Source organism: Phyllostomus discolor, chromosome 12 (assembly GCF_004126475.2).
Source record: "Phyllostomus discolor isolate MPI-MPIP mPhyDis1 chromosome 12, mPhyDis1.pri.v3, whole genome shotgun sequence".
NCBI lineage: Eukaryota > Metazoa > Chordata > Mammalia > Chiroptera > Phyllostomidae > Phyllostomus > Phyllostomus discolor.
This window is the reverse complement of record NC_040914.2, coordinates 18,500,702-18,523,908: the sequence shown is the minus strand read 5'-3', so window position 1 is coordinate 18,523,908 and position 23,207 is coordinate 18,500,702. Positions and strand designations below refer to the sequence as shown.

The window sequence follows — 23,207 nt, the reverse complement described above, 5'->3', positions numbered from 1 at the left end:
GTTATGTCCCCTTTAATCTGCTGATACAAGATTCTTAGATAATAAGAGAGAGGGCTTCTAGCCTCAGTTTGGTGCCTGGACCCTGGAGCCAGGGGCCTGGGTTCAAATCCCAGCTCTGCTGCTTTTGAGCTGTGTGGCCTTGGTCGAGTTCCTTACCTGCTCTGTGCCTTAGTTTCCCCCACCAGCTGGGGGTCGTCACAGCACTAACCCAAGAGGATGACATGAGGACCAGCGATTGCTGCATGTGGAAGGGCTTCGAACAGTCAGCCAGGGCCTCATCACAACCTTTAATGTAGTCCAGCCAGAGCATTTGCATGTGGGAATGCACACTGTTCTGTGAGAGATGGTTTTCCTTTATGTCAAAGTTCAGGCATTATACTGACTTTGGAAAGCCACCCACATAGGCAAGGTCTAGTTCATCCATGAGAAAGACAGCTCAGCTCTGGCTGGTGTGGCTCAGTGGATTAAGCACAGGCCTACTAACCAAAAGGTCACCGGTTCGATTCCCTAGGTTGCGGGCCAGGTCCCCAGTTTGGGGCCTGTGACAGGCAACCACACACTGATGTTTCTCTTCTTCCCTTTCTCCCTCCCTTCTCCTCTCTATGAAAATAAAGAAATAAAATATTTTAAAAAATAAGTCATGATGAGGGAGCCAGATGCTGGCACCTACTTATAAAGAACCAGTTTGGGATTAAAAGAAAGAGAAAGATCAGAGATCATTCCACGCAAGGATTCAGGAGGAAGAGCAGGTAGCTACAAGGTTAAAAATTAGTGTATTCAACATGTGTTAAACCATACAGAAAAATGCCTCATATATACATAAGAGAGAGTTGAGTTCTAGGCTCCAAATATTATTTTTTAAAATTACTTTTTATTTTAGAGAGAGGGAAAGAGAAAGAGAAATAGAGAGAGAGATGTCGATGTGAGAGAGAAACATTGATTGGCTGCCTGCTGTACGTGTCCCGACTAGGTACAGAACCTGCAACCCAGACATATGCCCTGACTGGGAATCGAACTGGCGACCTTTTGTTTGCCCGACCAGCTGAGCCACACTGGCCAGGGCTAGACTCCAATTATTATAGGCAGGGTTTTCAATGGGAGGTTTCAAAGTCAGGCAGGACATGGGACAATTCTGTATTACGGGCGGCTGTCCCATGAGTCGCCGGGTGTCACCAGACTGGGATCATATCCCCACCCCCAATTACAGTGGCAACCCATATGCACCCCTAGATTTTTGATGCCTCCTTTTGGGGGTGCTCCTGTCCACTGAGACCTGAGGTGTCTGTCTCACCCCTCTCCCAAGGAGGGCAAGTCCCCATGCCCTTTTGCAGTGGGTGCTCTAAAAGGAAGATGGGAATTTGCTAGAATCTCCTTTTACTATTTATTTTTAAAATCCTCACCTGAGGATGTTTATTGATTTGAGAGAGGGAGAAATATGGGTGTGAGAGAGAAACGTTGGTCCGTTGCCTCCTGTACACACCCTATACCCTGATCGGGAACCGAACCCACAGCCTTCAGGTGTATGGGATGCTGCTCTAGCCATTGACCCCTCCACTGGCTCCCCCCAACCCCCAACCAGGGCTAGAATCTCCTTTTATTTACCTGCAGGGAGGAAAGCCAATCTTAGGGGGTTGGGATTTTCTTCTCATTAAGGGAGAATCCCCCGCAATATACACAGTGGCTACAAGGCGAGGCTTCCGTTCACAGCTTGTGCAGGAAATTCGGCTGCTTTTCCCAAACCTGCCCGGTGGCTTTGGTGCAGGTTTGCTATGTCCAAATCCTGCCTTTTCCCTGAGCCATCAATAAACACAGTGACAAGGGCCTTTGGCGACTGGATCTGAAAAGATATTTTCCCTACCACACTCATGTTTAAGATACCTCTGGGACCTCATAATAGTAAACACTATATCATCTTTTCTTCCTTATCTTTAACGAGAAAGACATATCATGGACTTCAGTGAGCCCATGATAACAGCACTAGTGATGGTGATGATGATGATGATGATAGGAATGGGAATTTCACTTTCTGAGTGCTTTCCCGGTGTCAGGAACCGACAATGCCGCATGCTAGGGGTGCGTGACCCGCTCAGTCTTGGGGATGTCCCCGTTTCCCAGACGAGAGGCTGGGCCAGACATCCCAGGGTCTGGACTGAGCGCAGGCTGGCCCTCTGGGGAGGCAGGGTGTAAACATGGAAACTCATTTCTGGAAGCTGTGAGAGGAGCCAAGCTGTGCCTCTTTTAGAACCAGAGTCCTGTCCCCAGGGGCCAAATTCTAAGGCAGGAGAGCCCGGCCAGGGCTGCACTCCCTGGTGATGGCAGGGAATCCAGGGAGCTTGGGGAGGAGGTGGGCAGTGCAGACCCTGGACCACAGCTGGGGTCTGGAGAAGTGGAGGCATCCTGGGGTGGGTGGGTGGGGAATGGAGCAGGGAGAGAAAAGGTGGAGGGAGAGGGAGGCAAGAAGTCACAAGCTCTGCCCCCACAGCAGGGGCTGGGACTGGGGACTCGGGGAGGAGGCAGGGCGGGGAGGGTACTCCCTTGGTGGTGGCTGAGAATATCTGGGTTCCTGGCACTTGGGCAGCTGGGCACTGTTCCCAGCGTGGGAAAAAGTGGATGAATGAGGAGGCCAGGAAAGAGGCAGGGAGAGAGACAGGCAGAGACCGAGAAAGAGACTCTGAAGAATCTCACAAGGGAAAGAGATATTTGATACAAAATATATAAAAGGACGTTGCCCTGGCTAGTGTGGCTCAGTGGATGCGCGCTGGCCTGCGAAGTCAAGAGTAACCTGTTCAACTGCAAGTCAGGGCACAGGCCTGGGTTGCAGGCCAGGTTCCCGGTAGGGGCGCGCGAGAGGCAACCACACATTGATGTTTGTCACCCTCTCTCCCTCCTTTCCCTTCGCTCTAAAAATATGAATAAATAAAATCTTCAAATATATATTTATATATGTATCTCTCCATATATATAGACATGGAGGTGCCACAAGAGGTACCAAGAAAGGAAAAGAGACCAAGTAGGAGGGAAGATAAAAAATCGACACAGGATGAGACAGAGGCAGGGAGAGAGACAAAGACCTAGACAGAGAGAGAGAGATGCGGGGAGACAGAGACAAGGGAGACAAAAAGAGCAGGGCTGGGGGCGGGGGGAGAGAGGGTCAGAGACGGAACTCCGAGAAGGGGAGAGACGTGGAGAAATGCGGATCAGGGACGCGGGAGCACCTGCTGAGGTTAGGCGCCCAGGCTGAGGAGACTGATGCTGAGAGCCGGCAGGCAGGCGGCTGCGAGCGCGCCCCCTGGCGGCGTGGCAGTCGGTCCTGACCCGCAGCTGCCCGCAGGTGTGGGAGGCGCTGCTGACCCTGGTGTTTTTCCCGGTGTGCGTGGTGTTCGCCTGGATGGCCGACAAGCGGCTGCTCTTCTACAAGTACGTGTACAAGCGCTACCGCACCGACCCGCGCAGTGGCATCATCATCGGCGCCGAGGGCGACCCCCCCAAGAGCATCGAGCTGGACGGCACGTTCGTGGGCGCCGAGGTGCCAGGCGAGGTGGGCGGCCTGGGCCCGGGCCCCGTCGATGCCCGCGAGCTGGACGCCAGCCGCCGCGAGGTCATCCAGATCCTCAAGGACCTCAAGCAGAAGCACCCGGACAAGGACCTGGAGCAGCTGGTGGGCATTGCCAACTACTACGCACTGCTGCACCAGCAGAAGAGCCGCGCCTTCTACCGCATCCAGGCCACGCGGATGATGACCGGCGCGGGCAATGTGCTGCGGCGACATGCGGCAGACGCCTCGCGCCGCGCCTCCCCGGCCGAGGGCCCCTGCGAGGACGAGGACGACGGTGCCAGCCACATCTTCTTCGAGCCCAGCCTCTACCACTGCCTGGAGAACTGCGGCTCCGTGCTGCTGTCAGTCACCTGCCAAGGCGGCGAGGGCAACAGCACCTTCTACGTGGACTACCGCACGGAGGACGGCTCCGCCAAGGCTGGCTCCGACTACGAGTACAGGTGGGTGCCGGTGGTGGGAGGCAGAGGTCGCTGTTCGCAGGTCGCAGGTCGTAGGCCCCGCCATCCGGCAGCTTCTGGGCTCACGGGTCTGCTGGCTACCTCTGGGCCCCACCTTTCCTCTGCTGTGGGCGGGCCCGCAGGATTCATTCAATTCATTCATGCACCCTTGAGCGCCTGCTTTGCACCAGATACTGTTCCGGGCATCTGGCTGGCGCTGCTGGACAAGAGAACACGAGTGCCCAGGATCCCTGGGCTGCCCCTTCTCTGTTCATTATAACCTGTGGGTTCTTGTGCTTGGCACCGCACTGTTAGTGTTGTAGTTCCGCTACACAGGTCGTTACTTGGTAGAGCAATTACCCCACCCCCACACACCCGGTTACTCAAGTAAAAATGTTTATTGAGCACCTATGGTGTGCCACGGGCATATCGTGGTCCACAAGATATCTACGGCTCCCACCCTCCAGTTGCAATAAGGCTATAAACTATTAAACATGTAAAAACATCAGTGCTATGTGGGAAAATTAAGTAGGATAAGAGGCCCTGGCTGGTGTGGCTCAGTGGGTTGAGTGCTGGTTCGCAAATCCAAAGGTCACTGGTTCGATTCCCAGTCAGGACACATGCCTGGCTTGTGGGCTAGGTCCCCAGTTGGGGGCGGGGGGGTGCAAGAGGCAACCACACATTGATGTTTCTCTCCCTCTCTCTCTGTAAAAATAATAAATAAAATCTTAAAGTAGGATAAGAGGAGGGCAACAGTGCCTAAATTGTCCCCAGGTGTTCCGCTCCACCATAAAGCACCCTACTGGGTCTCACGGCCCTCTCCTCGTGCCCCTTTGGGCAGACTTGTGATCCTCCCTCGTTCAGCAGTTTCTACTGAGCACCTGCCCTGTGGTGCCAGCCGCTTTTTCAGTGGCTCAACATAAAAGGCTCCACAAGACAAAGTCCTTGTCCCATTATCTGTTTGTAATTCTCTCCATACCACACTCTTCCAAGAACTGGAGCTTTACAATATAGTCAGTTAACTGACGTGCACATCTCCCATAGTTCCCTATCATAGTAACACCTGCCGTGTGTCTACTGTGTGTCAGCAATGGGTCTGGGCCGTGGAGACCAGCTGTGAATGAAATGCACAAAGTCCCCGCCCAGATGGAGTCAGCGTCCTCACAGGGAAGACAGGTCATTAGGAAGTATACACTGAATACGTAAACGTGTCAAGAAGTGGTAAGAGCTGCGAAGAAGAGTAAAGCAGAGGACGGGAGAGAGGCTGCTGGTGGCTGAGCTGTCTGCGGGAGCTGTCTGCTAAGTCACATGCCACACCTCCTTCTCACCCTGCCCCTGAACTGTTCACGGGTCTTTGGTGCTGCCGTCACACGGCAGCCAGCCCCTCCCCCAGATTCACGAACTGTTCCTGTTTTTGTCCCAATTGCCTTCACTCTCTCTCTTTTCTAAAAAAAAGATTTTATTTATTTATTTTTAGAGAGAGGGGTAAGAGAAGGAAAGAGGGTGAGAAGCATCAATGTGTGGTGGCCTCTCAAGCGCCCCTTACTGGGGACCCGGCCCACAACCAAGGCATGTGCCCTGACTGGGAATCAAATTGGCTACTTGCAGGCTGGGGCTCAATCCACTCATCCACACCAGCCAGGGCTCTCACTTTAATACATAATGTAATAATCGTGGCACTCTGAATCGAAGACAGCATGACCCTGCATGCATCTGCTGAGAGTCATGACATTCTCCTACATAATCAGAAACTATGATCACACTCAGGACATTCAATACTGAATCGATATTGTTACACTGTATGCTCCGTGTTCACAGCTCCCCGGTGGTCCCTGCAGCATCCTCTGCAGCCGTGTCTTCACTCCCTCCCGCTCTCCCCACCCATCCCAGAAGCACGCATTGTGTCTGACTGTCCTGTCTCTCGGTCTCCTTCATGCTGGGTCAGCCCCCTCCACCTCTCTGTGGCTTCTGTGGCCCCGACACCTTTGGAGATGATAGGCTGGTTCCTGGAAGAGTCCTCGGTTTGGGTTCGTCTGCTGTTTCCTTGTGGTCAGTCAGGTGACGTGCTTCGGGCAGGAATCCACAGACGTGATTCTGTATCCTCCTCGGCGCCAGGAGGCACATGACACCCACTCGTCCCCTTCCTGGTGACGCGACGTCCAGTTTAACTGGTAAAGATGGCGCCAAAATCACCACCTGCTACCAACCCTTATGTTTACATTTCTTGTTCAAGTATTTTCAATTTCAGTTGATATTCAGTATTATATTAGTTGCAGACGTACAACACAGTGCTTAGGCATTTATTAAATTTACAAAGCGATCCCCCCGACCAGTCCAGTGCCCACCCGGCACCGTTCATGGTTATTACAGTATTACCGACCACGTTCCCTGTGCTGTGCTTACATCCCCGTGATATTTTGTAACTGCCAGTTTGTACTTCTTACTCCCTTCACCCTTTTCTTCCTCTTGTTATTTAAATTTTATTTATTTATTCTTTAGAGAGAGGGAAAATGGGGGAGGCAGAGAGAGAGAGAAACATCAATGTTCAAGAGAAACATTGTCTCTCACACACCCCCAACCAGGGACCTGGCCCACAACCCGGGAATGTGCCCTGACTGGGAATCGAACTGGTAATGTTTTGGTTCACAGGCCGGTGCTCAGTCCACTGAGCCGCACCAGCCAGGGCTGCCCTTCACCCTTTTCATCCAGATACCACATCCCCCTTCCCTCTGGCAGCCACCAGTTTGTTCTCTGCGTCTATGAGTCTGTTTCTGTTTCCTTTGTTCATTTATCTTGTATTTTACATTACACATATAAGTGAAGTCATATGGTATTTGTCTTTCTTTGTCTGACTTATTTCACTCAGCATAATACCCTCTAGCTCCATCCACATTGTTGCAAATTGTAAAATTCCATTCTTTTTTATGGATGAATAATGTTCCATATATATATATGTACCACATCTTTCTCCTACTGATGGGCACTTTGGTTGCTCCCATATCTTAGCTATTGTAAATAATGCCCCAGTGTGCCCTGGCTGGTGCGGCTCAGTGGATTGAGCACCAGCCTACAAACCAAACGGTTGCTGGTTCGAGTCTACGGCCCATGCCTGGGTTGCAGGCCAGGTCCCCAGTAGGGGGCATGTGAGAAGCAACCACACACTGATGTTTCTCACCCTCTCTCCCTCCCTTCCCCTCTGTCTAAAAATAAATAATGCTGCAATGAATATAGAGATCCATATATCTTTTCTTTTTAAAAAAGATTTTATTTACTTATTTTTTAGAGAGGGAAAGGAGGGAGAGGGAGAGAGAGAGAGAGAGAGAGAGAGAGAAGGAGAGAGGCATCAGTGTGCAGTTGCTGGGGGTCATGGCCTGCAACTCAGGCATGTACCCTGACTGGGAATCGAACCTGAGACATTTTGGTTCGCAGCCTGCGGTCAATCCACTGAGCTACACCAGCCAGGGCTATCTTTTCAAATTAGTGTTTTGGATTTCTTCAGATAAATACTCAGAAGTGGACCTGGTGGGTCATAAGGTAGTTCTTTTTTTTTTTTTTTATTTTGGAGGAATCTCATACTGTTTTCCACAGTGGCTTCACTGATTTTTGTTCCCACCAACAGTGCATGAGAGTTCCCTTTTCTCAGCATCCTCGGCAACACTTGTTTGTTAACAAGTTTACATTTCTAACATCCCATAACTTCAGGATTCTAAGATTCTAATCTGAACATGCAAATATTACTAGCCAGCTTTTGTTGAGTGCTTTTCCTGTATTAATGCAATCCTGTAACTCCATCAGGCAGACACTATTATTAGCTCCATTTTACGGATGAGGAACACTGAGGCTCAGAGGGCTGCAGAGCCCTAACTGCCTGAGATTGTACAGCTGGCATGGGGCCCAGCCCAGCTGGGAGCAGGTAGGCTCGCACGGCTGGGCACCTTAGCCACCGTGGTCGGTGCCCCCCAGGGGGACAACCGGCTTCCCCAACAAGGCTCCCCTTATTCCCTCCATTCCAGGTCTTATCATCAGGCTCCGCCCCTTCGCCAGAACCTAGGGGCCCCTCTGCCCCTCCCACAGGGCTGGGCTTCCCTCCAGCAACTGGAGCTCAGGGCCCTTTCTTATGAAAGTGACAAAAGTAAAGATAATGAACACCTGTAGTTCATATAGCGCATTCCAGAACCAGAGCCAAGCCCCTGAAGTGCACGGTGGGAGGGACTGGGAGGGATGGTTAAAGATCTTCCAGGTGCACCAACAACCCAGAGTCACCATGGTGTCTGCGGCCCTGCCAGGGGGAGCCCCTTTACTCCCTGTCCCCTCAAAGTTTCACCCTGACTCACATAACGTCACTGCCTCTTTCCTTCCGCTGCCCCATTATACAGCATCTCATATGTGCCTCAGAGACTTACACAGCAGACGCTCTGCAAACCTAAGCCAGCTCACGCCCCTCCTCTGCTCCCAGGCCTCCCAGGCTTCCAATTCGCTTGGAGTAATCACCACAGGCCTCAGCGTGGCCCACCAAGGCCTATGACACCTGATCCCATCCCCCCCTCCAAGGCATCACCTGTCACCCTCCACTGCAGCCACACAGGCCTCTCCGCTGCCCCTCAAATGCTCCAGGCCCACTCCTGCCTCAGGACATTTACACTGGCTGTTCCCTTTAACACCAATATCCTTCCCCAGATACCCCCCACTTGGCTCCCACCCTTAGGTCACTGCTCAAATGCCACCTCCTCAGCAAAGCTTCCTCTGACCCCCCTTAACGCATCATCCCTTCCTCACTCTCCCCCCTCTCCCTCTACTTCTCTCCCTAGCACCTCGCCACCTGACGACATGTCCACTATTGATCTCCTGCACTAGAACAGCTGAGCGAGAACCCTGCTATGCTCTGGTTTCACTGCTGTTTCCCCAGCACTTAGAACAGGGCCTGGCGCACAGCAGGTGTACAGGAAACATTTGTTGAGAATGAATCAATTATAATTAAATCTCTAAATGTGTCATTGTCACTGTGCTATGGCTCTGCGACGAAACTGCGAGCCCCATGAAGACAGAGGCTGTGCACTGCTGTGTCCCCTGCCGTGCTGGGCACAGGGCACAGGGCGGGTGCTTAGGGAGTGTCTGTTGGGTGAATGAACGGGGCCCAGTCAAGGGGCGTGGCCTTTCTCTTGGGGGCACCTGGGAACAGAGAAGCGTTTGTCAGAAGCGTGACAAGGTCAATTCTGGGCCCTATATCACTTCTCCAAGTGTGGTCCATTTACCAGGACCACCTGCATCCCTTGGGAGCTAGTTAGAAATGCAGAGTTTTGAAACCTGCCTCTACCGAACCAGAATCTGCAATTTAACGGGATCCCCCATGGAATGTAAGGTTTGACACTTGTGTCTGTGGAACCCTCCAGATTCCCACTCCACCTTGGGACTTTGCATGTGCCGTTCCCTCTGCCTGGAGGGCTCCTGCCCACTAGCGCCTCCCCCAAGAAGCCTGCCCTGATGTCACCTTCATCATTATCTACATAATGCTGGCCCTCCTAACCCTCATGCTTCCCCTGTGGTAGGGACCAACTCTGTCTTGATCCCCTTCCCTCCAGAAGCCCATCCTGATTCCACCTAGGTATAATTTGTTTAATGCCTGTCCATCCACTCTCATGCCTGTGAGTTGTCCCGTGGCACCACCCCCTCCTCCGGGAAGCCTGCGCTGACTCCCCTCCCCTGAAGGACTGCCGGCCCTTCACTCCTTTCTTTCTGGCTCCTCCACTGCAGCGAGGGCACGCTGGTGTTCAAGCCAGGCGAGACGCAGAAGGAGCTGCGCATCGGTATCATCGACGACGACATCTTTGAGGAGGACGAGCACTTCTTCGTGAGGCTGCTGAACCTGCGCGTGGGCGATGCGCAGGGCATGTTCGAGCCCGACGGCGGAGGGCGGCCCAAAGGGCGGCTGGTGGCGCCTCTGCTGGCCACTGTCACCATCCTGGACGACGACCACGCGGGCATCTTCTCCTTCCAGGACCGCCTGCTGCACGTGAGCGAGTGCATGGGCACCGTGGACGTGCGCGTCGTGCGCAGCTCGGGCGCGCGCGGCACTGTGCGCCTCCCCTACCGCACGGTGGACGGCACAGCGCGCGGTGGCGGCGTGCACTATGAGGACGCGTGCGGCGAGCTCGAGTTCGGCGACGATGAAACCATGTGAGAGACCCCTCCAGCAGCTCCGGAGATGGGGCGGGACCTATTCGAGGGGGCGGGGCCATACCTGGGAAGTGGCTTGGTGGGGCGTGGTTGGGAGTGGGCGTGGACTACAAATGGGTGGTTCCTGAGTGGGAAATAGGTCAAGGCAGGTGGGCGGGGCCCAGAGTGGGGGCGGTCCAGGAGAGAAGAAGGAGGAGACAGGAGTGATGGTGTGTGGCCTAGATGAGGGCATGGAACATGGGCGGGGCCTGGGAGAACTTGCTGGTTTGGGAGAGGAGGGTGGAACTTGAGGAGCAGGGGTCAGATGAGGAGACACGAGAGGAGAGGAGAGGAGGATAAAGGCCTGGGCAGTGGAGTGTGGAGGGCTTAATCTGTAGCTAGTGGAGGTGAGTTGTGGCCTGAGTAGATGAGGGGAGGGTCCTGCCGAAGAGGAAATTCTGTGGAATGGAGAAAAGGTCTAAGGCACGGTGACATCTGGGTAGGGACACAAGGAAATAAACCAGGAGAGCGGAAAAGGGCGGGGACAAGGAGATGTGGTGGGGCTTGTGAGTAGTAAGTAGCACCTGAGGAAACCCGAGACCTAAAGGGAGTGTGGGCGGTGCTTTGGGAAAGACTGAGCAGGAATGAATGAGGGCGCCTGCGGAAAACGGGAGGCTGGGGTTTGGGGCGGTGGGTGTGGAGTCCGGGGAGGTGGGCTGGGTACACAGGCGTACATCTGTAGACACACAGACACAACCGACACACGCACGAGCAGCATACAACCACACAAAGTCACCGACGCACACCCTGAAACAGAACCAGGGATCTTCTCACACCCAGACGCCCGGCCACCGCCCTCCGCAGATGGATGCCCGCGTATCCCCTGTGCGCCTGCCGCTTCACCTCCCCCTCCCGCTCGCCTGGGTTGCAGCGGGCGCCTTCCCGCTTTGCCAGCTCCCTTCCGCCGCCCCCGCACGTCCGTCTGTCTCCCTCCTCCTGCCGCCCACGCTCCCCCCACGGAGCAGAGTCCCCGCCGCGCACCTTCCCCCTCCTCCTCCCAGCCTCCGAGCCTGGGCCTCCGCCCAGCTTCTCACCCACCGCTCTCCCTCTCTCCAGGTCTCCCTGCGCGTCTCTGCTTCTCTGTCTCTCCCGGCAGTTTCCCTCCGGGTCTCCGTTCATCTCTAGGGCTCTGTCCCCAGTGTCTAGCTGTTTGGTCTGGGTTATATTTCAGTAACGGATTGTCCATACCTTCCCATCGTTCTCAAGGTCCAGCTTGGATTGAAAACTTGGGTTGGGGGCTGAAAGCACCGTCCGTAGAGGGGAGAGAATGCAAGAAGAGAGAGACAGACAGATGCCCAGAGACAGAGGAGACATGGGGAGATAGAGAGAGGGAGAGCCAGAGTGAGAAAGTCAGGCAGACAGGAGAGAATCAGAAACACGGAAAGAGAGAAACTTAGGGACAGAGACCGAGGGAGGGAGAAACTGAGAGACAGATATGTTGGGAGAGGGGGAGAGAGAGACTGAGAGACTGACATGGTGGAAGATGAGGGAGAGAGATCCCAGGGGAGATGAAGAAAGACAGTGTGACTGAGAGAAACTCAGTGGGACCCAGGGGAGAAGAGAAGCAACAGAGAGAAAGAAGACTTTGGGTCAGCGAGAGAAGAGCAAGCAGCTCGGGAAAGAGAATAGTCTGAGATCAGAGGCCACAAGGGGTGGGGGAGTGGGGTTTGCAGGAAACACAGAGGCAGGCACCAGGGCGATGGCATGGCAGACTGGGGAAGAAGGCTTCCTCCCTTGACCCCAGGAAGTCCTGCCCTTGTCTAGCTCTAGTCCGTCTTGCTGTCCCCTACCAGTTGGGTTTCTCCTCCTGGGTTCCCCGAGGGCACACTTGTCAGGGTGCCTGTTGGCGTGCGTGTCAGTCACCGAGTGTCAGTGGATCATGGCGTGTCTTCGAGAGCGTGAGCGTCGGAGGTGTGTGTGTGTGTGCATCAGCCTGTCAGCTTGTCACCCTGTCGGCAGCTGCCTGCGTGTGTCAGGGTGTGTGAGGAGCGTTTTTTTCCTGCGGACCCCGCGCCTTGCCATGGAGTTTCAGCACCGCGGACAGCTCCCAGCCCACTTTCGGGGTGGGGGCCAGCCGTTGGTTCCACCCACAGAAAATTTAAAATACCCTGAGAGCAGGAGGGGGTGAGGGTGGAGGTGGGCATATGTCCTCACATGACCGTCCTGTGTGTGTCTGTCTTTGCCTGGGTGTCACTGCGGCCTGTGAGTTTGCCTGTCGAGATGGCCCTGGTGACCCGTTGGCCTGGATTGTGGTGACTTCCTCATTCCTTTCCGCTGACACTGAGAGACCCAGGCGGAGAGAGAGCGGATAAGAAAAGGCAGGGAGCCCTGGCCCTTGCGTGGCTCAGCTGTGTGGAGCATCATCCTAGAAACCAAGAGGTTGCACGTTTGGTTCCTCGTCAGTGCACATGCGTAGGTTGCGGGTTCTTTCTCTGGTAGGGGCATGTGCAGGAGGCAACAGATTGATGTTTCTCTCACACAGATGTTTCCCCTCCTTCTCCCTCCTTTTCCCCCTCTCCAAAATCAATAAACATGTCCTTGTGTGAAGATAAGGAAAAGAAAGGCAGACACAGAGAGCCAGGAAGACGGAGAGATAGAGGCAGAGGCTGAGAGGTGGGGAGAGAAATGGAGGAAGATTGAAAGAGAGACCGAGATGCAGAGAGAGAGAGAGAGAGAGACGTGGAAGAGAATAACCAGACCCCAAAAGGCATAAAAAGCAAGATCTATGGAAGTAGAGTCTTCGGGGCGCCACTGGGGGTCTGCAGTGGGCCATAGCTCCGGAGCTGTGCTGGGGGCGTCGCGCCCAGGGCATCTGGTCCCCGCGATGTTGCCACTGCACAGGGAACGGCTGCGGGGTGTGATGGTGTGCGGGTGTGGGCGGTGTGATTGGCTGCGCTTCCTCTGCTGGCTGACTGTGTGGGCCGGTGTTTGTGTTTCTGGGTTCTGGGGCTGGGCCTTGTGGCTCCTGCCGCGGAAAGTGCTGCCAGTGGCAGAGTGTGGGCTTCCGGGGGCGGTGGGTCTGTGATGGAGGGGACGGGTTTGATGCCTGAGGGGGAGGGGAAACTTCTGGCTGTTCTTCCCCTGCCACCCCCTGGTTACCATAGCAGTGGGGATGCTGAGAAAATCAATTAGCACTCAGTGAACCCTCCAGATATGACCAGGGCAGAGTGCAGGAAGCTGATGGCCTCCTGCGCGGAAGGATTCGCGTTAACTAATATTTACGGAGGGCGCACTCTGTGTCCAGCGCTGTTCTGGGCATTGGGGATACAGCAGAGAGCGAAACGAACGAAGATCACTGCCCCAGAGGAACTTGAATTTTAACACGAGGAGGCAAATGGCAAAGGACAGTACATGCTGGGTTAGAAGGAAGAAGACAGAGAGCAGAGAAGGGGGTCAGGGTGCTGGGGTGGGAGCAGGGATGGATTTCAGTATTAAAGAAGCTAATGGGAATGAGCCTACTTGAAAAAGAAGGTGAAGCCCTGGCTGGTATGGCTCAGTGGATTGAACGCCAGCCTGTGAACCAAAGGGCCACCGGTTCGATTCCCAGTCAGGGCACATGCCCGGGTTGCAGGCCATGTCCCCAGTAGGGGGCATGTGAGAGGCAACCATGCGTTGATGTTTCCCTCTCTCCCTCCCTTCCCCTCTCTAATAATAAAAATAAATAAATAAAATCTATAGAAACAGAAGAAGACGGTGGAGTTTGAGAAGCAGAGGAAGGAAGGGGCTGAGCCTGGAGGGAGAGTGTCCTCAGCGGAAGGAAAGCCTAGAGGCACGGGCAGGCCTAGCAGTTCAAGGGACAGTGAGGGGCTACGTAGCTGGCAGCTGACGTGGGAGAGCACGGGGGCGGGGGGGCTGAGGCCAGAAAGGGACCGGGGGCCAGGAGGCACGAGGTTTTGCGGGCCGCTGGACTCGGGCTTTGATCCTGGGTGAGAAGGGAGCCCTGTGAACGCGGTGAGCAGAGGAAGGACGCGCTCTAACTTCGGTTGTATCGGAATCCCTCGGGTTGCTGCTCTTTAATGAACCTCTGATTCCTCCGCTGTTTCTGGGCTTGTTTCTACCAAATGGGGATCATGAGGTGGGGGGCGGGGACTTCCTCTGAGAATGGTTTTGAGGATTACATGACATTACAGAACCTGAGAGGTAGGGGGCGCTCCAGCTACTGGCTGGCTAAGAGGCCAAGTGTCTGATGATTCGGGGGAGGGGCCTCACGCCGGGTGTCCTGCTTCTGCCCGCTCAGGAAAACTCTGCAGGTGAAGATAGTTGATGACGAGGAATATGAGAAAAAGGATAATTTCTTCATCGAGCTGGGCCAGCCGCAGTGGCTTAAGCGAGGGATTTCAGGTGAGGGGTGAGGGGTGATCTGTGGGAGAGATAAAAGGTCCTGGGGTGGGGAGACCCTTGGGGCATCAATGGTGGGCACTCCTTCAAACTCGTGCATCTGAGCTGCCCAGGGAAGTCATCTCACTTTCTCTCTGTTTGTCTCTCCCCAGCTTTGCTGCTCAATCAAGGTGAGTGGAGTTACCTCCTGGCTTTAGCTAGAGAGGGGGGACACTGAAGGGAGCGTCTCGGGGGAGGGTCATGGCCTCAAGCTACTCTTCCAGGTCAGGTGTGAGGCAGGTCAAAGGTGAGAGAAAGGTAGACTGGGGCTGGGTATGGTTTGGAGCTGGCCTTAGAGTTGGTAGACCCAGTGGAGTTTGGGGGTACAGCTGGGGGTCTGGAGGCCAAGGATCATGTTCTGTTTGTAGTTGATATTGGTGTGGGCTGAGTCATAGAATCCGATCTGGGTTTATGGTGGGGCTAGAGGGAGCCAGTCTTGGGGTTTTTTTAGGACTGGGGTGGGGTTAGTATTTGAGATCAGGATTAGGACTGGGTCAAGGTTAGAGTTAAGATGGAAGTCAGTTTCTGGGTTTGTGATTAGAATTGGGGCCAGGCTCTGATGTTGGGGTGAGAGTCAGGACTAGGGTCAGTGGCTAGAAGATGGTGAGAAAGTAGGATTGGGGTTTGGGGTTAGAATTAAGGCTGGACTAAAAATTGTAATAGCCAGGGTAAGTAATGCAACTTGCTGTGACAAATAGGCCCTGAATCCCAGTAGAACACAAAAGGCACTTCTTGCTCAGGCAACATTTTCTGAGAGCGTGCCTCTCTGGTGGGTGGGCTTTCTTCTGGGAATTAGGGTTGGGTTGGTGCTGGGCTTGGAGCAAAGGATCAACATACTTTAGGGAGATAAGTGAATTCAGGGCCAGTTATAAGAGGTCTAGGTTCAAGATTTGTACCAAATTGGGTCTCCCCATCTTTCTGCAACCCCTCAAACATACTCTAGGATGTTTTCAGAGCTTGGATGTGGAGACTAGGCCTCCCCCTTCAGGGGTGTTGATGATATTGATGATGATGTTGGTGATAATAATAAAGAAAATAACATTTCTAACTATTTATCATGTACCAGGCACTATTCTAAACACCTCATGTGAATTAGCACTTTTAACTCCCACAAACCCCCTGTGAGGCAGGCACTGCGCCCACTCTAGATATGAACACTGAGGCACAGAGAGGCCAGAGCATTGCCCAAGGTCACAGAGCGCCCACCATAGGAACCCCAGAGCCCACAAACTTAACCTCATGGCTCAGCCACAGGAGCTAGAGCTCATGCTGGGGATGGTGGTGGTCAGAGAGGAGGCTGGGGCAGGCTGCAGAGGGTCACCGAGGAGGCTCCTCAGAGGACATAGATGGGTAGTGAAGGTATCACAGGCCCAGCTGGGCAGACCTCCCTGGAGTCTAACTCCCACGCCTCATGCTGCAGGGGATGGGGACAGGAAGCTGACAGCGGAGGAGGAGGAGGCTCGGAGGATAGCGGAGATGGGCAAGCCGGTGCTTGGGGAAAACTGCCGTCTGGAGGTCATCATCGAGGAGTCATATGATTTTAAGGTGATTTCCTAGGGCCTCACTTTCTTGAAGTTTTGTCTGAGTAGTTTCCTTGGAGAGAGTCTAACAGGGGATAGACTATGAGGGTCACAAGGAAGGGGCAACCAAGGTCTGGAGCCATCCTCCAGGTCCCTCCATTAGCACCATGGACAGCTCAACCTCCCAGCCGGGCTCCAGGGTGTGGAAGGTTACAGACCCCTGAGCATGGGGTATGGGCCCCTAACCCCAGTCCCTCACGGGACCCTCTGGGATGGTCACTGGCAGTGACGTCTTCCCCACCCTTCCATCCCCAGAACACTGTGGATAAACTCATCAAGAAAACAAACTTGGCTTTGGTGATTGGAACCCATTCGTGGAGGGAGCAGTTTTTAGAGGCCATTACGGTGAGCGCAGGTAAGTGGGAAGGGAGGAGAGAGAGAGAGAGGAGTAGGGCGGCAGAGGGAGACACAAGAAGAAATGAATGGAAAGACAGAGGGAAGGAGAGAAGGGCGGAGAGATAGGGAAGAAAAGGGAACAGGCAAGACACAGAGGGCAGACAAAAAGGAAAAGGCAGAGAAGGAAACAAGTACAGGAGGATGAAAAGGTGGGGAGAGGTACAAACAGGAGAGACAGGCACACAGAGTGCACAGGGCATCTCGGAGAAAGAGATGCAGAGAGGGGGGCGGAGGTAGTCAGGAAGCAGCGGGAGGCCAGAGTGAGGGCGGGAAGACGCTGAGAGACAGGGGCGGAGCTGCGGGAAGAGGCGTCCCTGCCCAGACTTCCCTGTGGTGTCTGGTGATTAGAGGGTGGAAACAGGTTAAATGGCAAGGCTTCCCCAGACAGAGCCTGGGCTCCTCTGTTGCCATGGAGACAGTCACCACAGCTCCCAGCTCTCCCCACCCCTGTTCAGTTCCCACCCTCCTTAGGCCTCAGATGGCTTCTCACTGCCCCCCTGTGGCCAGAGACACTATGGCACTTTGATCACATACTCAGTCCCTTGTGATACAGAGCGGGGAAACTGAGACACGGGGACAGAGGAAGGGCAGGCCTGAAGTCCCGAAGGGAATCCAGAAAGGGGTGAAGCGGAACTCGGGGCTTCCGTCCCTTACACAACATCGGCTCTCCTTCAGGGAGGCCTATCTGGTGGGAACTGAAAACACACACAAGGGATTGTGGTGGGAAAGAAACCCGTCCACGGTGGGATCAAAACAAACCAGGCTTTGGGGATGGAAAACTACCAGGTAGCAGGCCTAGAGACTCAGACTGGAGGCCTAAGAGAAATGAAGTGCATCTCCGTCTGAGGTCATGTTCTTCGACGTCTATTGCTGAGGGACCCCAGGACCCGGCCCTGTGCAGGACATTGCTAGGGACAAAGAGATGACCACGACACCTTGGGCCCTGTTCTCACAGAGCTCCCAGTCCAATGGGGGAGACAGACCTGTCACAGAGAGTGACAACCCAGAGCAGGCAGGGATGGGGTGGGGACCTCAGGGAGCTACAGGGGTGTGTGACCCAGCTTAAAGGTCAGGGAGGGCTTCCTAAAGGAGGAGACTTCTGAGCTGAGTCTTCATATGGAAATCGGAGAGTATGTTCTCTATGCTTTGACCTTATCCATGTCTCACTGTGGTCAGCTAGGGTGTGTTCAGTGGCAAACAACAGAAAACTCAGCCATAAGTGGCACATGAGTTTTTCTCACAAGAGAAAAAGAACCTGCAATAAGCAATGGTTTGCAGCAGCTTAGTAATGTCACTCCATGCCCAGGCTCCTTCTTTAAGTTCTCTTTCCTATGCTCAGCTTTTGCCCTCATGGTTGCAAGATGGCTGCTGTACCTCCAGGTGTTGTGTCTATATTCCAGGCAAGAAGAAAGAGGAAACAGTAAGTCAGGAAGGGGCAGCACATTTGCACTCCCAGTTTTAGTTTCCAATTCCATTTTACTTGGAGTCACAGAAAAAAAATTCTTTGAGATGTAACTTGCAGAACAAAAACCCACCCAAACCACTTAGCTAAACCTTTACAAACTAAAGCATTTATTTCTTTAACAAGGCAAGTGGCTAAGAAAAGTGGGAAATAAATATGTGACCTGAACCCCAGGGGCCATCAATCTCTCGTTGCCTCAGCAGCTGCTAGGTATTCTCTGTCACAGACATTCTGAGGAGCCCTTGGGTTGAACCGTGGGAAGTGGCCTCATATTTGGGTGGCTGGCCTGCATTTTATTCCCTGACTTGTTCTGAGCAACTGGTCAGGAGTTTCAGTGTCTCTCCTCAGCATTCTTCCAGATGCAGTGCTGGGCACATGCAAGTGCATTCGTTGCTCTTCATTCATCACTTTATGCTTGTGGGTTTAGGGCAAGGTGGGCAACATGTCATTTGTGCTGTTCCATTACACAGGTCACTGCAGGTAGGTAAAATTTGGTCACAGTAGGTGACACAAACAACTCGAAGGATGAGGCATCCTTTACAAAGCTCAGAAAGCACACCCCTCTCCAGAAACCTAGAGCTTTCCAGAAACCCTCCAAAATATGCCTCATTGCCAGACTCGGTCACATGGCCACAGCTGCAAGGGATTCTGGGAAAGCAAGTATGAGGCTTAGGACTCACTAGCTGCAAGGCGTTTGGGGAGAGTAAGATATTTTTACCTGAGAACATGGCTGTCACTAGCCTTAAGGGATTCCAGGAGAGGGACTGATGTTAGCTGAGTGCAAGGCTCGCTCTACCTGCAAAAGACTCTGGGAAGGTGGGTACCTTTAGTGAAGCATGTGGCTAGTGTCAGCTGCAATGAATCAGAGGAAGTGAATATTGCTACCTTCAGAATACTTCTACCTGTGAATATTTCTACATGGCTATCAGTAGCTGTAAAGGCTTCTGGGAAAAGGAATATTTTTGGGTAGGGATATGGCCACCCCTAGCAGCAAGGAATTCTGGAAAACTGAATATTTTTAGTTGGGCATATGGCCTGCCGCAGCTTTAAGGGACTCTGGGAAAGTAAATCTTTTTACCCAGGTCTATACATTCTCCTTGCTGCAAGGGATTCTGGGACAGTGTGTCTAGCGGTGGAAGTGGCCACACTAGCTTCAGGGGATTCTGGGCAAGCGATTCATTGTGTGGGACCCGATGTCTGGAAGCTGAACACGGGGGCTGTAGTCAAGGCAGGAGGCATGGGCGTGTGCCCCAGCTGGGTCGTGTGCCCACAGGGGACGAGGAGGAGGAGGAGGACGGGTCCCGGGAGGAGCGGCTGCCGTCCTGCTTTGACTACGTCATGCACTTCCTGACGGTGTTCTGGAAGGTGCTGTTCGCCTGCGTGCCCCCCACCGAGTACTGCCACGGCTGGGCCTGCTTCGGCGTCTGCATCCTGGTCATCGGCCTGCTCACCGCCCTCATCGGGGACCTGGCCTCCCACTTTGGCTGCACCGTTGGCCTCAAGGACTCCGTCAACGCCGTGGTCTTCGTGGCCCTGGGCACCTCCATCCCTGGTAACCCCCCCAGGGGACCCCTCAGTGGGGCAAGGTCTCAGGCCAGGCAGTGAGACCAGTGCTACAGTAATACGGTGGCAGAGCCCTGCAGAACTTGTTTGGGGGGTGTCCCCTAGGTTCACTCTGTGAATGGAACCCCCCCAAAGCCACCAGGTGGCATGTCCCATAGAACTAAGATGGTGGGAACCAGTAGAAGCCAGAGGATGCATTCCACACAAACAAGATGTTAATTTCCCCTCCTCTCCCCCCACCCCCACCAAGAAACCAGGTGGCAGGTTCCATAGAACTATGTCGATGTGCATGATGCGAACCAGGCCAGTGAATTCCAAGGCTGTAAGGAAGATGCGGGAGCACAGTAGAAACCAGAGGTTGAGGGAGGGGTGCCATGCAAATAAAAGAGTGGGGTTTCAGAGACTACAGCTTATGTCCCCCAAAACACCATGACCAAGATCCCCTCTCCCCAAATAAACCCGAGTGAGAGTCCCTCAGAAACTGGGTGACCGAGCCCGAAATTCCTAGGGCAGTAGGGAGACCAGGTGGGTGGGCAGGCTGCCGCCCTTGCTTTCCACATCAGTGTACTCACCAGTGGGGCGGCGCTGTCTGTCCAGAAAGCAGGAGGCGGGCCCTGTGGAAAGCAGCCACTGGGGATTGGTTGGTTTTCTGACGCCTGCCCTCCATACCAGAGATATGACTTATTAAAGATGCTCAGGAATTGGTGCAGGCCATGGAAACCAGGCCACTGCTGGAAGGAGACCATGTGGGGAATCAACAGGAAAGGGGTTGCATAGGGGTGGATCCTAACACCTATTTTGTCCAGCCTGGTGGCAGTGGGGTGATTGGGCTGGTAGACAAACAGCCAGCAGGGTCATGGGAAGCAGAGGGGGATTCCCTTTGAAAGCAGGCAGTGAGTCCCATAGAAAGTAGGCAGCAGGCTCCATAGAATGCGGAGAGTGGATCCCTTCAAAATCAGGCAGTGAGTCCCACAAAAAGTAGACTGAGCTCCACAGAAAGCAGGCCATGGGTTCTGTACAGAGCAGGCATAGGGACAGTGAGGAACTCGGCCTTTTGGGTGGGGTCAAGGCCTCAAGTCCCAGTTACCATTGTCTGCCCAGGGCTACAGGGGTGGGAGGCGGTGACTGTACGGCCTCCCACCCCGGGTCTGGATCCCCTGGACACAGGGATGGTGTGGGTCTTGTGGAAAGCAGGCAACAGGGACAGACAGACGCCAAGCCCTGGGGGTGGCCCGCGGAGCCCTTCTGACCCGTGCGCGTCTCTGCCCCCGCAGACACATTCGCCAGCAAGGTGGCTGCGCTGCAGGACCAGTGCGCGGACGCGTCCATCGGCAACGTGACAGGCTCCAACGCGGTGAACGTGTTCCTGGGCCTGGGCGTGGCTTGGTCGGTGGCTGCAGTGTACTGGGCGGTGCAGGGCCGCCCCTTCGAGGTGCGCACGGGCACGCTGGCCTTCTCCGTCACGCTCTTCACCGTCTTCGCCTTCGTGGGCATCGCCGTGCTGCTGTACCGGCGCCGGCCGCACATCGGCGGCGAGCTCGGCGGCCCGCGCGGCCCCAAGCTCGCCACCACGGCGCTCTTCCTGGGCCTCTGGTTCCTGTACATCCTCTTCGCCAGCTTGGAGGCTTACTGCCACATCCGGGGCTTCTAGCGCCCCTTGCAGAGACTCGGCCTCCCCACCCCCACCCCCGGGAGACGGCGGCACGGGCGGCTCCTCTCGCCTCCTGGTCCGGGGCTCGGCCTCCCTGCCTCCTGGGAATTGATCGTGTCCCCACCAACCGCCTCCTCCCTTCCGCTCGGGAGCCTGCCCAGGGCCTCCTACCAGTCACTCACAACTCCCACCCATCCCTGTTAGTTTCCGTCTGCACCCTGGGGGAAATCTCCGCCTGGACGTCCATCCTCTCGGTGACCCTCTAGAGAATCTAGCATCTCTCTCCCTAGACACTCAACCTTGACTTTCCTCTGGAGGACCCACCGCCGCCGCTGCCGCGGATGGACCTGTGTGCCCCAGGCCCTCAGAATTTAGCCTTCCCCGGGGCACTTTGAAGGAGGCTGATCCTCCTAGGATAGCGCGGATTTCAGCCCTTTCCCCAACCTCCCGGGCGCCGGGTTCCGCCGCCAGGGGAGGGGGAGGGGAAAGGGCCGTGTGCGTGCGGGCCCAAAGGGGGCCATTTCTTCCCTGATTTCTCCACTCAGGCCCTTGGGAGGACGCTAATTCTCGAGGCTTGGAGAAGGGAGGGGAGCAGTTCGGGGTTTCTGAGCTGGAGGGGGAATATTTGGGACCTGCAATTTGTCACATTCCAGTGCCCCGCTCTCCTCCACTACCTCTGAGGGCCCCGCCACGCCTTCGAGGGGGGGGGGGCTGTGTGTATATAGTGTGTGGGGGAGGGGGGTCGTGGGAGGGTGCATGTCTTGGGGAAAGGGGGTGACAGACTTTTCCTTTTGAGAGGGCAGCAGACTCCCCCAGCCATGAAAATCGACTTTGGGGAGGAGGCCGCAAATCAAAGGAAGTCCAGCCATCTTCCTCGACAATCTAGAAGGCTCATTTTGCCCTCAGTGCCAGCCAATCCGGGCAGGACCCTCGAAGAGGAGACCGAGGGTTCCAGAGGACCAATGCTACAAGCCAGCAAATGCTGCCACATCTCTGCCTGATGGGGAGCAGGGGCGGGTGGGAGGGTGGGACTGGGCCCAGGGTGTCTGGGTGGGCATTTTTAACTTTGGAGGCCACCCGTCTGTTGGTAGGCCACCTGCATTTTCTTACTGTGGATGTCTCCCATCCAAAGGACACCCCTGGGGCGTGGGGAACGCTGCCCACTTCTGGGGAGCCTGAGGATGACCCTGCAGCCCCCTAAACGCCCTGCTTCCCACAGGTTTTTAGCGTTCTGTTGTCCTGTCGTGCATCCGCCCAGCATCCCAGGCCTGTCCCCGCCCCCCTTCTCTACTCGCAGCTCATCAGCACCAGTCGCTGTCTCTTTTCTCTGTGATTTCTGTAAAAGTTGCCATAAAACTTTGAAATTCTGCCTGGGAAACAAGCCTTCCCGTGAGAAGTTGGGAGATTCTGGAGGAGGGAGCTAATGAGGTCTTTGAGATTTCCGCAGCTGTGAAGTAGACCAGGTAATGTGAGTTTTTCCAGGCCCCCAGTCCTCGGCAGGACACACCCACGTGCACCACCAGCCTCACTAAAGGTCCACAGGCTTCCCCCAGCCACGCCCCCACCAATCACCGCGGAGCTTCCCTAGCCAGGCCTTCATTCCCTCAGCCACAAGATATTCCTCTTTACAGGGCATCCTGGGAACTCAAATTTGCCTGAGCAGGAGCTGGGGTTGATGGGGGTTCCTTGAATAAAGAATTGACTTTCTCAGAATGCTGGAATAGCGGGGGGAGAGGGATGTGTGTGTGTGTGTGAGACTCCAGATAAAGGGAGGGCACAGCCTACAGAAAGATGAGCAGACGTGAATTACAGGCTCTTTCGTGCAAGTGGTTAGCATGAACGGAGTGTGGAGGCTTGGGGAGTGAAGAGACCTCAAGAGGACCAATTATAACAGACCTTGTCAGCTGCGCTAGGAAGCTTGGAATTTAGCCTAAGAGCAAAGGCGAGCTTTGGAAGGGATTTCAGTGGCGGG

The 23,207-nt window shown here is 54.6% G+C and overlaps 1 protein-coding gene across 2 annotated transcripts in view; it reads left to right on the top strand.

Moving 5' to 3' along the window:
• Positions 1–21,859, top strand: part of SLC8A2 (solute carrier family 8 member A2) — a 28,893-nt gene extending 7,034 nt beyond the window's left edge. The window contains exons 3-10 of one of the 2 annotated variants that reach the window (XM_028530532.2): positions 3,332–3,996; positions 9,745–10,167; positions 14,444–14,547; positions 14,697–14,714; positions 16,004–16,128; positions 16,419–16,518; positions 19,295–19,573; positions 20,859–21,859. In XM_028530532.2, the coding sequence (XP_028386333.1) occupies positions 3,332–3,996; positions 9,745–10,167; positions 14,444–14,547; positions 14,697–14,714; positions 16,004–16,128; positions 16,419–16,518; positions 19,295–19,573; positions 20,859–21,235 (2,091 nt within the window). In that variant the 3' untranslated portion in view covers positions 21,236–21,859. The remainder of the gene's footprint in view (positions 1–3,331; positions 3,997–9,744; positions 10,168–14,443; positions 14,548–14,696; positions 14,715–16,003; positions 16,129–16,418; positions 16,519–19,294; positions 19,574–20,858) is intronic. The other variant, XM_036012473.1, reaches the window with a different exon arrangement.
• The last annotated feature ends 1,348 nt before the right edge of the window (positions 21,860–23,207 follow it).